The sequence below is a fragment of the Phodopus roborovskii genome, unplaced genomic scaffold (genome assembly GCF_943737965.1).
Source record: "Phodopus roborovskii unplaced genomic scaffold, PHOROB, whole genome shotgun sequence".
NCBI classification, from domain to species: domain Eukaryota; kingdom Metazoa; phylum Chordata; class Mammalia; order Rodentia; family Cricetidae; genus Phodopus; species Phodopus roborovskii.
In genome coordinates, this window is record NW_026125506.1 from 2,766,668 (window position 1) to 2,789,174 (window position 22,507).

A 22,507-nucleotide genomic window follows, 5' to 3' on the forward strand; every position below is an offset into this window, starting at 1 on the left:
TCCCCCACCCACCAAAGATATAGCTAGCAGCTGGCAACATAATTCCAAAAGTCTCCCTCAAAAACCAGTGCCTGCCACATCCTTAAGGCGACGTCCTATCAAGGCCCCCCGAAATCTCATGGCTGGCAAGGGCAGAAAACACACATCCCTGAACTATGGGCAGGAAGGTAAAATGGTACAGTCACTGGGGAAAGCAGTATGGATATTTCCTTGGTTGCTTGTCTGGAAAAAAGAAGCAGTGATGCCATGGCTAGCTGGTTGAGCCTTGCTGAAGTTAATGTTTTTAACTAATATTGAGTCATTAAACAGCAATTTCACAAGCTTCCATCTCATTTGTGGCTGCCCCCACCCCATACTCCAGGGGCCATGAGTGCTGCCATAGCTGCACACAGTGGCAAATTCATTGCTCCAAAGAAGCTACAAAGGCACTAAGGGAGATCTAAACACCTAGTCTGTTCCTGAAGGAGAACGTGTTTGTGTCACTCACGAGAAAAAGATGTGAACCCTCTGCTTGCACACACCACACCCAAGTCTAACGGCTGTTCCTTCCTCTCTGTGACAAAATAGCTCACTTGTGGGCAGACCATTACAGTTTATAAGATAGGGCTGAGTGACAGGGCACAGGGCGGTTGTCACAGCTGTGTGCCTGAAGTGACAGATTTCCGCGTGAGCCAGGTAAAACTGAAGGAGCTCACTGAACACACGTGATTGTGTATGGATGGATACTCATCACATCAGAGGAGGAAGGACATCAGGAACCCTGCTTTCTGTCTATGTCTATTCCCTCAGGACAGGGTCTCCCACTGAGCCTGGAGCCAGGCTGGAAGCCAGCGAGCTCCACCAATCCTCCCGTCCCCGCCCGCCCCCAATGGGACTGAGAAGACAGGTGTGCAGGCAGCTGTGCCCAGCTCCTTATGTGGAGATTTGAACTCAGACCTTCACATGTACATAGCAAGCGCTCTTACCCACCAACAAGAGACGCCCCAGCCCTGCACATCTTTGAAAATGTTTTTTATTTAAATTTTGGGGGAAAAAAAAAAGCGAATCATGGAGCTGTGGATGTGCTTGCCTAGAATTCTTGAGACTGTGGGTTTGACTCCCCAGCATGGCAATATGTAACACATAAACGCAGGAATGAAGTCAGTCAGCTGCGGTGGAAACACCACCTGTGACCCCTGCTCGGGACTTCATTTCTGCAGTTATTTAACTGTTATGTATTACCATGCAGCTGGCTGCTGGTACCGACGACGGTGACCCAGATTTATTGGAGGGAGAGTCAGTGAGGGGAGCACTGAGCAGGGCTGAGTCAGCGCCTGAGCGGGGAGAGATGGGCAGGCTGGAGGAGGGGGAGGGAAGGGTAGGGCAGGCCCACGAGACTGGCCAGGCAGGAGCCTGCATTCTATGTGATCCAAGAACCCTTGAGGCTGAGACCTTACCTCGGCCCATGTCATACAGGGCCAAGGACGGACCGGGCTGTGCAATGTTGTCCCCATCTAAGGTCACAGAAGAGCAACATCACTCCCTGCAGAGCCCCGGCCGGTCCCCAACTCACCTCTAAGAACCAGGCTGCATCACCCGCCCTGCCCTGTGGCTCCCAACACCCTCCTAGGTCTCCATGGCATGAGCAGCCCTCTTCCCAACAGCAGAGCCAGTCTTCCGGAAGCTGCTCTGCAGCCAGGAGAGGAGACAGAGGGTTCTCTGGAGCTCATCTTACCTCCCAATGGGCCGGTGGCTAGGACTTGGATGCTGGCCAGGCCTCAGCAGGGACAGGAAGCGTCCCGGGTGATGGTGATCAGGCCGGGCTTATGAAGGAGCCTAGTGTGCTGGCCAGGAATGGGATGAAGCCACTGGGACACGGCCCCCCGCTGCATGAGCCAAACCACCACCAATGGAGTTGTGCCTAAGAGAGGTGCTGTGGTCCCCAACCCTCCCAACTCCATCTACTAGTTATAGTTCACAGAATTCTAGAAGGAGCCACTCTGCTCAAAACGAGAAGTATGCAGCCACGTAAAATGACAACGTGTAAGGGTGGAGGGCATCAGATGCTGGAGACAGCAGTTAAGAGCACTGGCTGCACTTCCAGAGGACCTGGGTTCGATTCCTAACACCCACATGGCAGCTCACAACTGTCAGTAACTCCAGTTCCAGAAGCTCTGACATCCTCACACAGACATTACAGGCCAGACACCAATGCACAAAAAATTAAAAATAATAACTCATTTAAAAAAATAGAAAAGCAGAGGGTATTAACAAACTGGATTCTCAGGGACCCTATCTTACAGAAGAGAAGCCAAGGCTCAAAGGGGCAATGTGACTTGCCCAAGGTCACACGGCTAAGAGGTTCCAGAGAATGAGTCCATGTTCCATGGCGTGGACATCTCTCAGTTAATGCGCATGCTGTCACGTGGTACCTTTGGAACATGTGGTTATGGGCCTTCCCTCCTTGCCCTCAGCGCTGCTCGCCCAGGTAAGGGACTGCTGTATTCTACCGCAGAAGAGCCTAGAGGCGACCAGCTGCATAGACAGCACCTTCATGGCGCCCTCAGATGGAGGCGGTAAGAAAACACGGAGGAGGGTCACATACCCATACCATGAGAGAGCCACGTGCACACAGTAGCTTTACCCATCACCGCCCAGGGTAACACAACCACAGCCATGTCCATTCTCCACAAGCCCTAACGTGCACACTCACGACCCCAGGCTGTGTGGCTCCGAATAGGGTGTGGTCATCCCTGGAAGAGCCACCTCCCAGGGGTGACTCAGGCCTCAGGGCTGGGAACTGGGCAATATAGTGAACAGCCTTGTGGATGGATGCCCGGCTGACCCCCACCAAAGCTGGGGAAGATGGGTCACACCTGCTGGCTGGGTCAGCAGCCAGCATTCTGGGCATTCCGAAAATTCTTCCGGCTTTTGGCTGCCTCCCTCCCATCCACTCACCCACCCACTTTTGAGTGAACTAAAGGAAGCAGAGACAGATGGGCCGTGGAGGAGAGTGGGGCCCACAGGCATCGTCGCTCACTCCGAGGTAAAATCTGAGAATATCCAAGCCGCCTCACCTGTCCAGGAGGGAAGGTGTCACCTATTTCCACACATTCTAACCGCGTCCTAACTGCACAAAGGGAGAAGTTTGGGCTCAAGGCTCGCTGGGAGACAGGACCCAGGCTAGACTCTGGATGCCCCCTCCCTCCCAGCCCTGAGAAGCAGCCCTCTGCCTCCGTGTCTCTCTCCTCTGTGGTGGCAGGGACCTAGCCCAGAGCCTGAGTACACAGCAGGTGCTCAGTAAGTAACACGTATACAAAGGGCCCAATCTCCCCAGAGAAGGAAGAGTGCTGGGCTGGGATGTGAGCCCTCCTTGGAGAGATGAATTCAGATGCCTACACTGCCTGCAGTGAGCAGACTTCCCTCCTGAAGCTCTAAGCCTGGTGAGCTAGTCCACAAAAAGGTTAAGGATGCCAACTGCCTGAGTCACTCTGAGGGTGACAAGAAGATGCAGAACCCAACACCTCCCAAGCAAGGGACTTGGCACACAGCACATCCTGGGCAAACCATGGTTCCTCCAGGCCCTGCCTTTTAAAGGGCTGGGTCAGAGTCTTCCTGGAGCAGAAGAGACTCACTTGGATCTACTGCTCACACCAGACAGGAAGGGCTCTCGGAGGCAAGTGCAGGGAGGCCCATGCTGAGAACTTTCTAATACACTTTAATCCTCACTGGCACCAGCCTAGGCCCTCCAGGTGCCACACATGGTCCCTGACACACAACAATCAGCTGTGCCCAGCCTGGAGGGAAGGGAGATGAACTGGGTGGTGTCCCAATCCAAAGGTCCCTGGGAGTTCCCTAACCAGTCCCTCTCCAGCCCGCCCAGTGCCCTAAACAATCTCAGAGGGCAGGGCCTTCCAAGGCCTGGACTTCATGTCCCAACAGGCCAGGCTGTGCAGTTCACAGGGTGACCCTGGGGTACCCAGAGCCGCTGGCCTCTCCTTCTGCTGGGATGTAGAAGGAGTGGGTCCTTCACACCCATTCCTCGGACAGACAGATCAGTCCTAAGAGAGGCCTTTAGCCACAGGAGGAAGAGAACAAACAAACAAGTAAAGCCAACAGAGTGGACAGCCCTAACATGGGGCACACAGTGGTCTGTCAGCTTCTACAGTGCCAGGGCCAGGCAAAAGGGGGAGCCTGTCTCCCAGCCTGCCACGCTCTGGGCAGGGCCTCTGGGAGTCTGGCCACCCTCACCTGTGTAACAAAAGCAACACAGACTCCGTGAGCATCCCACCAAATACTGTACCCGAGACACAGGACAGAAGGAGGCAGCAATCAAACTCCCGGTGTCCCAGATGGCCTCAAATTCATGGACGATCCTTCTGCACCTGTCTTCTGCGCTGGGATTATAGGCGTGAGCCACCACTTCCCAGTCAATCTGTGTTAATTATTAATTATTTTACTGCTGCTGCTGCTGCCACCCCTATTTCTGCTGCTCATGCAAACAAGGGAGATTTTAAAGTTATAGCCTGATATCAGTTATGTGCAATTGAAGAAATAAAACTCCAGGCCAACCTTAGTGCTCACTGTGTAAAAAAAAAAGGTCTTATGCAATTATCATGTAAGTCATGTGATCCCACAAGATCACCACAAGGGAAATCTTTGGTTATTTGTCCTTAAATGTTTTTATTTGAATGGTTGGTTGTTTGATTGGTTGGTTGACTGATTGGTTGGTTAGTTGACTGGTTGGTTGACTCATTGGTTAGTTGTTTGATTGACTGGTTGATTAGTTGGTTGACTGGTTTGTTGGCTGACTGGTTGGTTGGTTGACTGGTTGGCTGGTTGACTGGTTGGTTGGTTCACTGGTTGGTTGGTTGACTGGTTGGCTGGTTGGTTGGTTCACTGATTGGCTGGTTGGTTGGTTGATTAGTTGGTTGACTATTGGTTGGCTGACTGATTGGTTGGTTGGTTGGTTGATGGGGGGAGCATGCCATAGCACACATATGAAGTTCAGAGGAAAACTTGGAGGGGTCAGTTGTCTCCTTCAACCATGTGGGCTACAGGGACTAAACTCGGGGTGGGGGAGGGGCTAGCAGCAAGAGCCCTAACCTCCAGAGCCTGATCCTCATTTTTATTTTCTTTTATCCTTCTGCAAACAAGCTGAGATTCAGGGAGGCTGAAGCACTTGTCTGAAGACAGCACTGTGCAGAGCCAGGCAAAGGGTTCAGTTCAGCCCAGCCCAGCCCAGGAGGCAGCAGGGAAGACCAGAGGCGGCAGGAGCTGGAGTCAGGCTGCAAGGACCCACAGGGAGGAAGGGAAGCCAGCTGCTAGGGTCACACAGCAAGCCCACATTAGACTCATCCTCCCAGCTGGACTATGACGCTCACCCAGACTCTCAGCACACTCCCCACACTCGTGGCCAATGGGGTCCCCAGAAACATGCAAGCCCCCAGGATAGGACAATACGGCAATTTCTCGTTGCAATTCCCTGACAGATCTGAAGGCTGAGTGGTTGGTAATGAGGCTTTGTCCCTCCTAATATGTCCTACATTGGATAGAGAAAAACCGTGAAATCTCGGGGCAGCAGGGCCAGAAGCCACTTCTGTCCTCAAGGGTGCTGGTGGCCCCCTGGAAGTCAAGCAACCTCTCTGGACCTCCCTAGACTACCACAGCCAACAATAACCACCCTGCGTGGCCTGGCATCACAGCCTGTGATTCCAGATACCTGGGGGCTGAGACACAGGAATGATGAGTTCAAGGGCAGACTGACACTCATTCAGTGAGAGCCAGTCTCAAAGTAACTTTTTAAGTAGCAGAGTGGAGATGAAGCGTATTGGTAGAGGGTTTGCCTACCGCGCTGGAAGCCCTACAGTCCATTGCCAGCACTACCAGACAAAATCTAAAACAAAAATCACTGCAAGCCAGAGCTCAGGCAAAGTCCTTGAAGGTGCTCTCTAGCAGCACAACAATGCTCACAGACCTGAACAGGCACTGCAGTGACTAACATTTCATGGGTGGGGAAACAGACATCCAGAGAGGGTCAGTGGCCAGCCCAGAGCCACAAAGACACCCAGTGGCAGAGCTGGGATTCGAACCTGGGCAGTCTCTCCAAACCCCTACTGTACTCTCATCCTGTGCTAAACCCCTCGGACCCAGGAAGATCCTCACAGCCACCTGCTTCCTGCCATGCACACCGCAGCCCTTTACAGAAGTGAGGCTGGGGGGTAGGTAGGTACGCAAAGATGTGACCCCAGCATTTGGGAGGCTGAGGCAGGAGGGTTAGATGTTCAGGGCCAGCCTTGACTATGTAAAGAAACTATCTCAGAAGGCAAATAAACAAAACGGACCATACCTGGGTCCACCAGCTCACAGCAGGGGGCCAGAGGCCACAAGTCCTGTTTTCCAGACAAGGAAACTGAGGCTGTTTCTGGTTCACAATTCATGTTCCACCTTCCCCACAGCCGAGTTCTGAGTCCACTGATCCCACACAGATCATGGGCTGACTCCTACCCTCTCTGCAGCCCCTTGAGGCTGTCAGCAAAGACTTGCTCAGCCTCCTTGAGGGAGCCCAATGATTTGGGGGATGGTAAGTTCCTGTGACTTGTGGTGACTTGCAGAATAAGGACAGAGGCAAGGCCACCTCACTTCCTCCTGAGATTCCTCCTGAGGCCCTTCACAGCTGCACTCTCCACCCCTGCACACCTGTCATCCAACCTCCTGCACACCTGCTGTCCCACTCCTGCACCTGCAGTCCACCCCTGCACACCTGCAGTCTAGCCCTGCACACCTGCAGTCCACCCCTGCACACCTGCAGTCCACCCCTGCACACCTGCAGTCTACCCCCTGCACACCTGCTGTCTCAGCCCTGCACACCTGCAGTCCACCCCTGAACACCTGCTGTCCACCCCTGCACACCTGCTGTCCACCCCTGCACACCTGCTGTCTCGCTCTGCACACCTGCTGTCCACCCCTGCACACCTGCTGTCTCACCTCTGCACACCTGCAGACCACCCCTGCACACCTGCACACCTGCTGTCTCACCCCTGCACACCTGATTCTTAACCCCTGCACTCCTGCTGTCTCACCCCTGCACACCTGCAGTCCACCCCTACACACCTGCTGTCTCACCCCTGCACACCTGCTGTCTCACTCCGGCACCTGCAGTCCACCCCTGCACACCTGCTGTCCACCCCTGCACACCTTCAGTCTCACCTCTGCACACCTGCAGTCCACCCCTGCACACCTGCTGTCTCACCCCTGCACACCTGCAGTCCACCCCTGCACACCTGCAGTCTCACCCCTGCACACCTGCATTCTACCCCCTGAAGAACACACCCCACTGGCTACGACTGTCAGCCAGGGGATCTGCCCAAAGATAAATCAGCCAAACCACTCACTGACCCTAGTGCAAAACACGCCCACGTTTAAAAGTCACTGTGATTCAGGAAATGTTTGTTACTCAGTGCGATCACAGGAAAAGTCAACCACTACAGAAGCCACACACTTCCAGAAAGGCTAGAGCGCTCACTGGCAGATGTCTCCCAAGACACAATCCCTGGAAGGCTGGACTCAAACCCACAGACTGCCGAACTCCAGCCAGCCTACGGTTCCAGCCCCATTAACTGTGGGCTGCAGGATACAGCCGGGACACCCCGGATAAAGCCACCAGCTCTGCCTCCGTGAAGTTCAGACAGCTTCACTCCCACAGACATGCTCAGGGGACCTGGGCAGGCAGGCCATCACCTCAAGCTTTGCATCTCATGCTCTTCCCTGCTCCCCGGATGCACCAACAGGAGAGGAGGGGCTGCAAAATGAAAGCCAAACATTCAGTAACAACCGCCCAACAGCAGGGGCCTGTTCACTTGGCCGGTAACCAACACACCTCCACGCACACTTTCTCAAACGGGAAGTCACCAGAGGTGTTTTTAATTTATAGGTGAGGGTCTTCTATGTTGTTGCTATTTTTTTATAATCAGTTCCCCCCCCTCCCCCCGCCTATTTACTAAGCATCTTCTCTGCCAGTTAGGACCAACACACACCTGCCCAGCCCTTCTTGATCCTTGCAGCTACTCTCAGAGATAAGTCCCAGCATTTTCCTCACTCATAAAGTAGGAAATGGGCTCAGAGAGTTTAACACATCCGACTGCAGTCACACAGCAGAGAAAGCAGCAAAGCCAGGACTTAATCCTACCCGTCCGGCTCCAGAGCAGATCCGAGAGTAGGATTCATAATTGGCAAGATGTGACAGAGACTGAGGAGGAATTAGAGTTTGTGTGTATGGGAGGACCAGGAGGGGCTGAAGTGTGGCTCTCTGAACCATCCAGCCAAGGGCATCTGTGGTCCACGCACTTTACGACGTCGACACTATATTTTTTCATAACTTGCGGCACCCTACGTCCGGATGTGCGTTCCCTGCAGCTGATCCAGGTGTAAGCAGTCAAAGATACCACTTTGGAAACATCTCTATCCCCAGTGGAGATACGGCTACAAACATTTCAAAGGTCGCTTAACTGCACAATTAGCAGAAGGGCAATGATAACTCCAGCCCCAAAGTCAAGTCCATAATTGCTTCCTGATTCGGGTCCTGTGACCTTTCTCCCACAAGCTGACTAGAGGATTCCTGGAGACAGGAGATCCCGAGTTCTCTCCTGCCCAAGAGGCTCCATGAGGTATTTGTCTCGTGGAATAAAAGTGATCCGTGTGTCCAGTCCTCCACCCAGTGACCCCTTACCCAAGCCAGCAGCCAGGGTGTGGACAGTGGGCAGCCACACCTAGCCTCATGGGGACACATGGGATTGGAAGGAGCCTGGCATCAGGCAGCCAGCTCTCCCTTTAGAATTCCCTCCACCCCAGCTGCATGTTGGTCCAAGCTGTCATTTCTCACGGGGTGGGGGTGGGGTCACCACTGCCTCTGACCAACTGTCACAGAGGACAGAGAGAGTGTGCAAGGACTCAGCCCTGACATGCACCGGGGTACATCAGTTCGTACCTCTGGCTTTTCCTACTTTCTTCTTGTCCCTCCCATGTGGCCTGGCCGTCCTCTCCCACCTCCTCCCAAGAGCCCCCCTTGGTTTACCTCTGGTCCCTCTCTGCAATTTTACCTCACTGTCTCCAAACACGCATCAAGGTTCTGAGAGATGTAGCGGCTCCCGAAATATGAAGGGAGTCCGGGTAGGAGTGTGCACCTCCAGCCAGGGATCTGAAACCCTAGTCCCAAGCCTTCCAATGGAGAGGGCGCTCGCTGGGGTGTAAAGGTCTTTTATTCACTCAACACTCCCATACTCTGGGCAGGACCAGGAGTTAGGCCTTATCCACCCTTGCCACTGTCCAACCTCCTACTCAGCCTTCAAGGCTCAGCCCAAGTGTCACCTTTGAACACTGATGAGCGTGCGCACACGCACACACAGGCACACAGAGTGCGCACACACGCAGGCACACACACACAGGCACACACACACACACAGGCACACACACACACAGGCACACACACACAGGCACACACACACACACACACACAGAGACACGCACAGGCGCACGCATACATGAGCCAGGTTCAGCAAGGCACCATCCACCCGGAACACTTCTGATGACAGGCTATCATGACAATCCTCCTAGGCCTCCTACACTCACACCCTGAGCTCACACAGTCAGACCCATCCCTGACACTCCCCAAGCCCCAACCCCGGCAGAGCAGACCCCATCAGACTATAGGGGGCTGTGAAATGCCTCAGTGGGTAAAGGGGCATGAGGTGGGTTCCCAGCACCTTTCCTCTTACCCTAGGCCATGGCCCCTCCCCCACCATCCCCACAGACAGACAAAGCATTCACCCCTTCAGGATGTGACTTTGAGCCTGGTCCTCGACACAGTGTCTGCAACCATTCATTAGTTCAGTGAATGCAGAGCAACATCCGGAGCTCTTCCTGTGTCTTGGTAAACTGTGGTGCTGCTAAGAGGGGTCACTCACATGACCAGGGAAGCACTTCTCTCCCCCCCCCCCGTAGCCCCATCCCTCTCCCACCCCAGCTCAGGCAGGCCGAAATACTAACAGCCACCGGGGACGGGAGTCTGGGATGAGGGCTGCACCTCCAACATCTCAAATCAACAAAGACTTTGGTGGCTGACTGTGGCTAAAGAGTTCACACTGACTCCCTGGGACTCCCATGTACCTCTGTGACCGTGGGAACATACACACTAAGACTCCCGTGTACCCCTGTGACTACACACACACACACACACACACAGCGGGAGGCCAAGAACATGCGTCCAGGCTCTACACTTCTAGGGTCTAAGCGCACTCCTGCCGGGTCCTCGATCCCTTTAAAGCGACTCCCCGGAACCCACCACGACACGGGTGTCTGCAGAGGCCAGCCTGGCCGCACGCCCGCCCTGCGGGGTAGCAGGGAGAAAGTTGGCGGCTCGCAGCCTCCACCTAAGTCCGGGTTACTGATTAACCAGCCCCAGCGCTTCTCCGTGCGCGGCCTCGGAGCCGCAACTCGCCTCGGTGGAAGAAAGTCCAAGTTACTCATCTTTGTCACCGCGGACCGGGCAGTGCGCGCGCGCGCCACCCGGGAGGCCGCGACCCCGGGACGGGGCTCAGGCCCAGCGCCCGCCGCAGGGCCTCCGGGGACAGCTCTACTGCAACAGGCGCCCGCCCCTCCCTCCCAAAGCAAAAGCCACGGCTCCCCGGCCCGAGGAAGGGCAGCCCGGGCCTGCACGGCGCGACTGCGAGCCACGCGCGAGCCGCGGACGCGCGTGGGGGAGCGGGGCCAGCTCCAAGCGTCCCCCGCCGTCATCCCCCGGCCGCAGATGCGACGGGATCCCCGAGTCCGCAGCGGGGACTCCGCACGCGGCTCCCCCCGGCTCCCCGCTTCGCCCTCCGCCAACTTTGCCAACTTTCCACGCGGCCCCGCGGGCAGGAGTGGGCGCCCCCGCGCGCCCCCGCGCCCTCCGCGCACCTACCGCAGTGGCTCGCCGCGCCGCACCTGCCCGCCCGCACCTGCCGCGGCGCGCGCAGCCTCGCCACTGGGGGCGGGGCTCCGGCGGGAAGCGCCCCGTCGCCGTGGCAACCGCGCCCGGCGGCGCCTGCGCACAGCAGCGAGGGGTGGAGCGCGGGCCCCGGAGCCGCGGGACTGACTGCGCGGGGCGCGCCCCCTGCTGGAGAGACGCGGCGTTGCGCCAGCCACCACCTGAAGCCCTACTGTCCCTGGTGGTGGGGGTGGCAGGGCTCTGCCCGCCAGACGCCAGACGCTTTGCAAGTGAGCGTTCCTGGTCGGCTGACTTGTTCACTGACCGTATCTACCACAGTTTGCTTTTGCCCTTTACCTACTCTTTAAAAGAAAGATTTTTTTAAAATTATTACTTATGCGTATATGTTCATGTAAGTGCAGGTGCCGGCGGAGGCCAGAGAGGGCGACAGCTACCCGGGAACTGGAGTTGAAGGAGGTTGCCTGACATTCCTTCCTATAGGGTGTTGGAAACTAAACTCTAATATTCTGCAAACGTGGTATACCCTGCCACAAGCCAGCTCTCTCTCTCTCTCTCTCTCCCCTAAGTACCTTTTCTATGCTGGTCTCTGGGGACTCTGCTCTGAGGCAGCTGGCAGGATCCACGTTCTCATGGGACATCGCCAGCACAAGGGAGAAACATTGCACGAGAAAATTGAATCATATTTATGACGCGCTCCCAGGGGAGATGGCCCAATACGAGTAATGGGACGTGGTTAGTGCCTTTATTGTAACCAGCCCCACTTCAGGAAAAGAGACAGGGACCCACGCAGCAGTGTGGCTTCAGATCTGTCTGCCTCTCTCCTGCATCCTCTGCCTCAAATTGTCGATGTTTGTCGATGTGAATGAGTGTGTGTGTGTGTGTGTGTGTGTGTGTGTGTGTGTGTGTACAGCTCACCCAATCCTGTCCATTTTGACACTTCTGAAGTAAGGATGGACACAGGCAGTTTGAATGGTTGGTTTGCAGGATGAAAGCAGGGCTTTTAGATGGAATTTGTGTGTTATTATAAAAAAAAATGTTTTATGTGCCTGGCATGGTGGCGTGGTGCTCGCCTTTAAGCCCAGCACTCGGGAGGCAGAGGCAGGCAGATCTCTGAGTTCAAGGTCAACCTGATGTTCCTGGGTCGGAGACAGTGGGGTCAGAAGTTCAAGGTTATCCTTGTCTTCTAAGAGAATTCAATGCAAACCATGGCTAAGTGAGACTGTGCTCAGAATAAAATTGAGATGGGTGCTCATATAACCCAAACTGTCCCACCATGCTGAGGCTCAGGGGCCCTTACGGATGGGATGAGCCTGTCCACTGGCTGGGCTCCTATCTGGAAGCCTGTGCCCCCAAACCGATGCTCAGGCACACCCCCTCTCCGTACCTGCTTTCCTGGGCTCTGTCCAGCCCTGACTCTCCCTTCCACCCCCCTCCTCCAGGCAGGCAGCCTGCTTGCCCTGGTTGCTTCTCTCATACTCCTATAAAAATGGTCTACAGGTTTCCTTCTAAGTCCGCTTTGGAGTATATTTATCCAAGAGACTAGAAACCTACAACGGGGACCGTGAGTTCCATGGTAAGGATGATACGACTGAAATTGGCGGTGTGCCAAACCGGGTGATTTCTTCACTGCCACAACCCCGTAGGGGAGTGAGGCACCTTCAGCGGTGCGGGCAGAGGAGGGGGAGCCCAAGCACAGAGAAATCACTGAAGTGGCTCAAAGTCACACAGCGATCTCAAGTCTGGCGAACAGAGAGAGCCCAAGGCAAACTTTCATAAATGCTCGGGATTTATTGGAGACTTGATGCCAGCCCGACAAGAGGGAAGGAAGAGAGACTTGGAGAGGGTATAGGAATGGGAGCAATCACAGGAAATGCCTTGCGAAGTTGGACAAACTATGTCCAGAGAAGCCCTGGCAATGAGCCCATGGCAGGAACGTGGGGCAAGGGCGCCCTCTGCTGGAAGCCGTAGCCACTGGCTTCTTGTGAAGCCAGGAGAACTCAAGGGGAAGTCACAGCCTGTGTGTGCTCCAAGCTAGGTTTGGCCGCCTGCCTTCAATTGACCAATTAAAAGAGCCAACTTGATAGTAGAAAGAAGAAGAAGAAAAACAGGAGATTTATTCAGTGACCGCATTGGAAAGAGGAACAAAGGGAGGCAGCAACCTACCCAAGTGCATCCCCCTTGCAAAATGATTAACTCAGCTGGGCTTATTGACACTTTCATGAAGGTTGGGAGGGTCATACATAGGACCTTCACCGAGTACCCTGCAGCTCCACCACTGCCCTAACTGCACATGGATCCTGGAAGGGCCTAGGGTGAATTAGGCCATGGAAGACTAGGAAGACCGGACCCATCTATGCAGTTACAGGGAAGGGTAAGGAGTTTCTGGTACAATATTTTGCCGAAACACCCACACCCCTGTAGTCAATCGATTCACTGGGACCTAGGGAGGAGAGTAGATGTTGTTTATGTCTCCCTTTGGGAAGGAATTTTATCCACACCATTTTTTTTTTTTTTTTGGTCCTGTAGCGCAAACTAGCTTTGAACAAGGGGCCAAATATATGCATCTAAGCAGTGCTTATCATGCTGTCTGGCTCACTATTGACCCGTCCATGTGTGGGCTTCAGTCACAGCCTATTGAGTAGTCTGAGAAGTCACTAGAACTGCTGGAATCTCTATTATTATTATTATTATTATTATTATTATTATTATTATTATCATGTTTTTGCCAAGACAGGGTCACCATCAGGGCATGTCACTGTTGACTGAGCCAGACAAATTGGGGTGCCAGGGCATTTGCCCAGGAGAAGCCATCAAGGACAGGCCAGCAGAGGCTAGGCAGGATTGCTGGGTGTTCCCAGAAGGACAGAGCCCAGACAGGTCAATTACCGCTAGTAATGGCAGATCTGGGACCCAAAGGTTTCCAGTGCCCTCTAGCAAACATCAGTTTAAGAAAGGAAGTGGATAGATGAACTAGGAAACAGGAATTCACCTCAGTAGCCCCAGAGTCCAGCCGCTAGAGCAGCAGTCGGCTACACACCGGACATCCACTGAGGTCTTACTCCTTAATTTGGGGGGGAACACTGCTTTGATGATGCCAACTGGCATGTACCCCTTTGCTATGTGTGTTTCCTGAGTGTGTGTGACACTCTGTGAGAGACTGATTAACTGAGGTTGTTTATTTTCCTGGGGTGAACTGTGCCCTAACCTGAACCACAATATTCCAGTCATGTGTGCCTGAACATCTCCTTATTTCTGCTTGAGCCATGATTTTCGTTTGCATTTGGAACAAAGAGAAGGAGCAATTTACTAATTGCCCAGGCAGCCCCCTTTTGTGCCTTCTCCTACCCAGGAAACCCGTCCCCTCCCCCCATCCTACCCGGGGCTGGAGTTCCCCTCTCCGTCCTGCCCATCAGTCAGCACAGAGGGAAAAGGTATTGATTTCAGGAACCAGGAAGGAAAGTGTGCTAGTGATCTCCTCAGACCAGTTCCTCACGTGACCCTGCTTTTCTCAACAACCCGAATGTGACCCTTAAAGGAAAAGAGACCTTTTTAAAAGCTCACAGATTTGTTTCAGGCCAGAGCTGGAGCAGGGGGAGGTCACGGTGAAAAGGAAACCTTGGAGGGACCCTGGACAGAAGGGTTATCCGAGGTGAAGAGAGGGGAAGGAGCTGGACCGGCCCCAGGCATCACTTAGGAGCCCCAGCAGGTTTCAGGGGGCTGCAACAGGAGCCACGGAGTGGCTCACACTCTTGTGTGCTTGTTTCTCTACATGGTCTGGAGCCTGAATGTGGAACACAACTACAGTCCTAAATCATATTTGCAAAGGAGCTCCAAGCGTTAGGCTGTAGGCAAGGGCCCGCTTTGTAACTAGAGAAACTAAGGCCTTGAGCCATTGCATCATTTGTCCCAAATGACACAGCCAGCAGGCCTGTCTGACACAGGTCCTAGCGAAAGAGTCCAGGTCTGGAAGGACCCCATCCTCGGTTCCCACCTGGCAGCCGCGTGGCGTGCGGCTGCGCTTCCTCAGGGCTTTGTCCCATGCTGCTCTGCCAAGCACAGCACATGGTTCAACCGCCATGGCCTCCCGCTCAGCCACAGCTTCCTGGGATGCAACCATCCCTCATCCAGGTCCAGCTTCAGACTCTCTTAATGCCACACTACCATCCCAGGTCCCCAGGCCCAAAGCCCTGGGGGCATCGTCGCCCCCGCCCCCCGCCCCTCCCCTCTCCCCGCGCGCGCGCGCGCGCGCACACACACACACACACACACACACACACACACACACACACACACACACACTTCCACCACCACTTCCTCTTGTACTCCAAGTCCATGCCCTCAGCAAATCTGGTCCGGTTGACCTTTCACCTTCACGGTTGCTGCATAGCTTGGCCACTCTGTCCAGACTGGAGCTCCACCATCCCCTAAAATCCCTTCCTTCGGCATCCCAGCCCACCCACTCACACGGCCTCTCTGCTTCTGAAGATGTGCCAAGCGTATGTATGCTTGCCTCAGGGCCCGTGCACCCGCGCCGCAGTCAGCCCGCAGTGTCGTGGTCCCCACAACCCCCCCCTTCCACACAGCGCCCCCATCAGCACCTTTAGCTCAGGCTTGGCTTTTTCGTGAGCTTTGTGAGTCTTTTCCACACGGGTTACTCTCCCCTGCAAGGCGCTGTCTCACACCTGCTTTATATATTGACTCATTTCCTCTCTTCCCCAGCCAGGGTCAGGATCTGTGGGAGAGAGGCTGTGGCTGACTTGTTCGGTGTTCAGTCCCTACTACCCAGAATAGACCCTGGGTTGTACTAGATGCTTAATAATCGTGGGATCGGAGGATGGAAGGGTAGGTGCATGCATGAGTAGGTGCATTGGATAGATACGTGGGTGGATGGGTGGATGGATGGACGGACGGACAAGTGGATAAATGGATATAAAGTCCATATTATTATGTCTTATGGCCCTGTCTTGCTTATATGACCCTAAACTCCTTGAAGAAACACATTATGGCATGTTCTCCATTGAGGTTGTGGGGGGTCCCTGGGAGCTCAGGACTTAACAGTTAAAGGAAAGGGGTCCAAACGCCTTCCGCCTATAGTCAAGGGCATCCAAGTCCACAGAAGAATACGACTTAGCTTCCCATGGAAGTCCCCAGCTGTCACCTCTGTGCCCTTCTCCCCTCCTGACATTGTTGGGGACAGACCTTGGCTCTTGGATCATCTTTGCTCCCTGACTGGAGCTTGGTGGGACAGTTGCTGATGCGCCAGCTGTGGCAAAATCTGGAGGCCACCGGTATGCCCGGCTTCTGATCCAAAGCCTTAGTATCTCCAAGAGCTTTGGGCTGAGAGACAGGAGCAAGCCCTCTAAGTTTGAGTCTGAGCCTCACCTTTTACCACCTATGGAAAGAACAGCATCATTCACCAGCTGCTAGCCCGTGTTCCTTCAGCTCTAGGGGCCAGCAGGATGACTCGGCTAGTGGAGGACATTACTGGCAAGCCTGCTAACCTGGAGTCTGATCGCTGGGGGCTCACACGGTGTGAGGAGGGAATTATCTCCCTTAAGTTGCCTTTTGACATGCACACTGGAACATCTACTCCCCCATACGCGTAATTGTTTGCTTGCTTGCTTGCTTGCTTGCTTGCTTGCTTGTTTTCGCTAAATTGAGAAGTCAGATCGACAAAAGAGGGAGTGTCCATTGTGTCTCATGCAGGCTCCCTGTAGGTGGAGAGGTATTTGGATCCTGGTGGTGGAATGTGCTTTGGGGTTGCAGAGCCTCACTTAGCTTTCTGGACACCTGTTCGGTGGCTGTGATTTTTCCAAGGTGACACTTGTAAGGAGTAGTTTTTCCGCCCGCCGCTGGTCTTGTCCCGCCACCGCACCAGCCCCAATTAACACACAGAGACTCTGTATTTGATATAATGCTGTTGGCCAGGTACTAGTTTCTTATTGGCTAGCTCTGCCTAAGTATTAACCCATTTCTGTTAATCTAAGTACTTCCACGTGGTCTCATCTTACCGGAGAGCCGGCTGGTGTCCTGCTCTCTCCAGACTCTCCATGTTGACTCCTCCTTCCTCCTTGTCTCCTAGTCCCGCCTGTCTTCCTTTCCTATTGGCCAACAGTGCTTTATTCATTAACCAGTATGAGAAACATATTTACAGAATGACATCTCCCATCAGACACTGAGGCTTATCTAGTCGTTTCAAGGACCCCAAAATACCAGCACACACTGGGGCAGTGGAGGATGGGGCTGCAGGGCCCTACTCCCCAGTTTCTTGGTCTGAAATTACACCCCTGAGGTCAGCTGACCCATGGTAGGTGTGGGTTTTAGTGAAAGGGGAAAATGAGTCCTCTGTCACCCAAGGGATGAGTCCTCACGCGCTGGCCAGGACACTCGGACAGATTCCTAATCCCAGAGTGAAACTCTCCTCACACAACTTGACCATGGCCCTCTGCTCAGGCCGATCTCACCCACATCCCTACCGACACATCTCCCCTTCCCCTTGCCAGGATCGAGGCACACATACCCGAGCCCAGATGCCCGGTTCCTCTGCACCACACTCTCTAGGATCTGTGTGCTCTTACACACATGGAGAAACTACGGCCTGTAGCTGTGGCCATCTTGACCTGGATCTCAGGTGAGAGGCTAGGTTTAAGCACTGGCTAGGCTCTGAGAATCCCCCAAATCCTGCAGCTGCATCCCTGGGACATTTGCCATGGGAGGGGACCGAGCTCTGACTTACCTACCCCTGAGAGAGCTTGAACACTAGCCGCACCTTCCACAGGACGTCCTGTGCTGTTTACCTAACGCTCGCTTCAAATCCCTTGCTGTTTTGTTTTTGATTTAATCTTACCTTTCTTAAGAAAACAGGCCACAGTTGGGGTGTATCCCTCACCTGCTGGAAACTAAATCCCAAAAGTCCTGGGCCGATGGTGTCTGGAGGTCAGGAGGGCGGGGCCCCGGAATGGTTGGTTAGTGGCTTTGTGTGAGAGAGAGAGGGCGGGGGATGCTCCTGGGACCTGATGCCCCCAGAACCCATGTGAAAGGCTGACTGTGGGTGCACGCCTTTCATCCCAGCAGAGGCAGAGGCAGGCAGGCCCAGCACTGAGTTGAGGCCAGCCTCCTTTGCAAGGGGCAGGAATAGCCAGCAGCTGGTTTCTCTGTGTGGCTGTCCTGGAACTCACTCTGTAGACCAGGGTGGCCTCAAAGCCAGAGCTCTGCCTGCCTCTGCCTCTCAAATGCTAGGATTAAAAGTATGTGCCACCATCGCCTGGCTTCACCTTCTTATTTGTAGTCCACCCAGGACCCCAGCTTGATATCTCCCACGTTCAGGATGGGCCTTCCTGATCTAGGTTACCTCTCATGGAGACTTGTTGATTCTGGATCTCGTCAAATTGACAGTCAAGATCAACAGGAGACCTGGATTGAGAAATGCATGGGTGTGTGAGTGAACGGGGCCTGGTGTGTCCCGCACTGGGTCACCTCACTGTACCCTTACGTCTCCCCTTGTCTTGACAGCCTAGGTCAGTCACATCCCTGATGGAGTCAGTGTGAGGACGGCTCTAGGACTGTCCCTCACAGGCCTGTCTGGCCTTAGCCTCATCTCCCTGCCTGGTCCAGAGCCCTGCTTCCTCCTATGGTGTCTTTGCATACTGCTCCTGGCCACAGGATGACCGCTGGATCAGAGCCGTGTGACCTTTGGGTTCCTGAAGAACAAGCCTGGAAGGTGAGACACAGCTCTTCCGGGGCTACTGGCTCCTGAGGCATGGGCTCTGGGGGTCCTTACCTTATACCATTTGTCCCAGTGACTGAGCACACAGATTCTCAAGCCCAGAAACTATCAGGGACACCCCAAAAGAACTTTGCATAGGGTTCTGGACTGCACCTCTAAGCTTTGGGCTCTGCAGGCATCAGGCAGGGAGTTACTCTGTCTAGAGGCAGCACTTAGCCCTCAGAGAACCTTTGTGCAAGCCAGGAAATTTCACCTTCTTCAAGACTATCCTGCCCCCTGCTAGGAAATCACTGATTGATAAGCAAAGCTGTGGTGGTTCTGCAATGTACAACCCTCACACCCCAGCCTGCAATGTTTACAAGCTGCACACCCCAACCTGCAATGAACAAGCTGCACACCCTGACTTGACTCTGCCCTAAGCACTACTGGGTTTTAACAAATGAAAGATGATGTATTCGGATCCTTATGGTCATGTGCTTCACGGAGATTGGGGGTGGGGGGAGGGTGTGTGAAAACAGGCACTTAGTCCAGCACCGGGGAGGAAGATTACACAGCCTCCAAAACTGATCACAAAGGTGACATCACAGACAGGGGCTTCTCCTGGTGACCCTATCTATCTGGTGCTTAGTAAGGATGGGATGTAATGGCTCACTGACCTGGACTCTACTTCTTATTTGGTTAGCTGTGTCTCAAGGCAAAGGTCTTGTACTCTCTGGATCTCTGTTTATTGATAGGGGAAACGTTGGGAACATCTCAGGAATTCACTGGGCAACAGGCAGAGGTACCACCATGTGCCTGGTCCCACCTCGCTGTCTTCTTCCCCGAAGGTCTGGGCCATGATGCTCCTGAAAGGCTGGATCCTGCTGGCCATCAGTGCTCTTCTTTTGACCTGGGCACTGGCCCTGAGAAGGCTGGATCCCTGGAGGGGCTCTGCTCCAACACCCATGGTGCAGGCCGCCGCAGGTAGACTCCTGCACACACTGCTGAGATCTTGGAGGTGAACCCCCAGTGGTGAACTACTCCTGTCCTTTAGCAACTCAGAATCAGGGGACAAGAGGACACACAATGTTGGAGCCACTCATGCCTGCCCTTAGCTGACCTGGTCCTGCCTGCCCTTAGCTGACCTGGTCCTGTCTGCCCCTCTCTGTACTGTGTTTACCAGTGCCACCACTGCACACCTGGATAGGCTGCGTGCTGCCCAAGGATGCCCAGCCGGGAGCTGAGAAGATGCCTCACTTCTGCTTCAGGGAAGGAGGGTCGCTCTTCTCCAGTTCGCTGGGAGCCTCTGGGTGAGGTGGCCTGAGCCCCACAGTTCACCCTCCACCCCTCACCCAAGTCAGAATGTCAAGGTCCCACAGGTCCCAGCTCTCCCTCTTCCCCCTGCCCTGGCACACATGCCCCCCTCCCCCGCCATTCCCGCACTCACAGACAAGCCCAGCTGAGGGAAACCAGACCCAACCAGCTGACTGGCTTATCCACCTTCCAAGGGCTTCCCATGGCAGGCAGAGGGAAACCCAAGTCTCTCTCTCCTGCCTCAGCCCTCCCTGTCCTGGCCTCACCCCTCCAGCTGCCCACCTCCCCTCTCTGATGCTGTAATCCCACACTCAACCCACAGCCCCCTCCCTTCTCTGCAGGGATCTGCTTGGACCTTACTTCTGAGCTGGGGAGCTGCTTTCTCCTTCTCAGTAGGGGCCCCCCAAGCTGTCAGCTCTTTTTTTAATTTTATTTCTAGCCTTACCATACCCCCAGGGAGCTTTTTATGCCTTTATTTTTTTAATAGATTCTTTAAAGTTGTGGGAAGAATATACCTAGATACATAGTGTCAAAGCTCCCCCAAGAATCTGCAATCTGATACCCAGGATTCTACTCGGATGCACCGGTTGACAAACTGAGAGAAACAAAATACTACTCTTTGCCAGGGCTCTTCCCTGGGGCTTGATTTTAAACCAAACATTAGAAAAGCACAACACAGAAACTAGGAAAAACAATTTCCTGTGTGCATGGTTCTAAGGGTGGAGCCTAGGAGCTTGGGTATGGTGTGCGTGTGTGTGTTTCAGGCTCCAGAGTGGGTGGATGGAGAGATGGGTTGATGGGTAAGTGGATGGATGGGTGGGTGCACACATGGACAGATGGATGGATAGGTGGATGGGTAGATAGGTGGGCAGGAAGGTGGGTGTATGAGTAGATGGTTGGATGAGTGGATAGATGGGTGGAGAGGTGGTTGGAAGGATGGATGAATGATAGTTGGATGGATTTGGCAGATGGATGGATAAGTGGATAAGTGGTTAGATGAGTGGATGGGTGGATGGATAGGTGGGTGGGTGGATGATGGGTCCTGACCAGTCTACTTGTTGTCATTGGAATGCCTCGAATGACCACGGGCCAGAGGACAGCCACCCCATCCTCTAGTGACACTTGGGGAATCTCCCATGTGTCAGAATAAGCAAACGAACATCACCCAGGAAAAGTGAAAGGCAAACAGGAACAATCTACTCTACAGTCACATGAAACTGCTACACACTCAGGTTCAAATCCCACCTCCTCTGCTTCCACGCTGCATGACCTCAGGCAAATCACTTTCCCTTTCTGGACTCATTTATTCTTTGGTAAATGGGAGGTTGTCGTAATGCCTGCTTTTGTGGAGGGAATTCTTGTGAAGGACTTTAATTTGCCGGATGTACGTGGAGCATGTTGTCCCGTGTCTGGCACAGAGAGCTCAGCAAACGTTTGCTGTCACCAAGTCCCTGGCTGGCCTCAAACTCAGATCTGCCTGCTTCTGCCTTCCAGGTGCTGGGATCAAAAGTGTGTGCACCACACCCACCTAACCTGCCGCCCTTTGCACAGGTTGTTTCCTGTCTTCGCTTAGAATCCCTCCTCCCTTGGGGAGGGCTCCAGGGAGTCTGTTGTGTGCAGTGTGCTGCTCCCCACTGGGTGGGGCTCGGGACTCATCCCACCCTCTATATAAGTAGAGGCCCACAAGGAAACTTTGCTGTTTCTGGGAGCTCAGAAGCCTTCCACCTGGTTCTGATGTCTGTCTGTCCTTCTCTGGGCTTCTTGTCTGTGATGGTTTACACTCACTGCCAACTTGGCCATCCGCCCTTCCCCTGGGAGAGAAAGGGGGGGAAGGTGACTGTTCCCATCACCCTGACATGAGAAGGTGAGGTTCTCCCAGACTCTGCTTCAAGCCAAAAAGATAAGACAGTACATGTGCATACTCACAGCACTTGGGAGGATCTGAAGTTCAAGCCAGCGCCTGCTGGAGAATAAGGTCAAGGCTAGCCTGGGCTACGGTATGAAACCTTGTCCAACCCCAGCTTCACAAACGCAGGATGTGGTTGCACACACCTTTAATTCCAGAACTTGGGAGGCAAAGGCAGAGGAATCTCTTGAGTTCAAGGTCAATCTGCTCTGGATAGCAAGTTCCAGGTCAGCCAGGGCTACACAGTGAGATCTTGTCAAAAAAAGAAAGAAAGAAAAGAAAGAAAGAAAGGTGTCGAAGTAACTAGACCCACACTTAGGTTTTCCACTCAGTTATATTTTCTCTGAACAGAACCACCTCTTCAGTAGACACAAGACACTCGGGCAACACTAAAAACAGAACTCCCCGGGCAGGGGCCACTCCCCCAATGCCCAACTCCAGGACAGGAGGAAACACGACACACAGACATCAGCTGGTAAGTGGAATAAATACGAGGCACTCAGAACCACAAGCACTCGAGCTCGGGAGGCACAAGGAGGAGGAGGAAGGGGGATCTTGTGCTATACTCCACACTGGCCAGCTACAAAAATAAATAAGGGTCAGGAGGTCTGGACCTGGC

The 22,507-nt window shown here is 54.0% G+C and overlaps 2 protein-coding genes across 2 annotated transcripts in view; one reads left to right on the forward strand and one right to left on the reverse strand.

Moving 5' to 3' along the window:
* Window positions 1–11,029, reverse strand: part of LOC127215893 (uncharacterized protein KIAA1671) — a 46,542-nt gene extending 35,513 nt beyond the window's left edge. The window contains exon 1 of the mRNA XM_051176363.1: window positions 10,937–11,029. The gene's annotated coding sequence lies outside the window, so the exon portion shown is untranslated. The remainder of the gene's footprint in view (window positions 1–10,936) is intronic.
* On the forward strand, window positions 10,235–11,110 carry LOC127215894 (proline-rich protein 36-like). The gene has a single exon (XM_051176364.1). The coding sequence runs from the start codon at window positions 10,235–10,237 to the stop codon at window positions 11,108–11,110; it is 876 nt and encodes a 291-aa protein (XP_051032321.1).
* The last annotated feature ends 11,397 nt before the right edge of the window (window positions 11,111–22,507 follow it).

Bases quoted from the DNA above. Each gene is read 5' to 3' on its own strand.
- LOC127215894 (XM_051176364.1), top strand. From the start codon at position 10,235: ATGCGTCCAGGCTCTACACTTCTAGGGTCTAAGCGCACTCCTGCCGGG.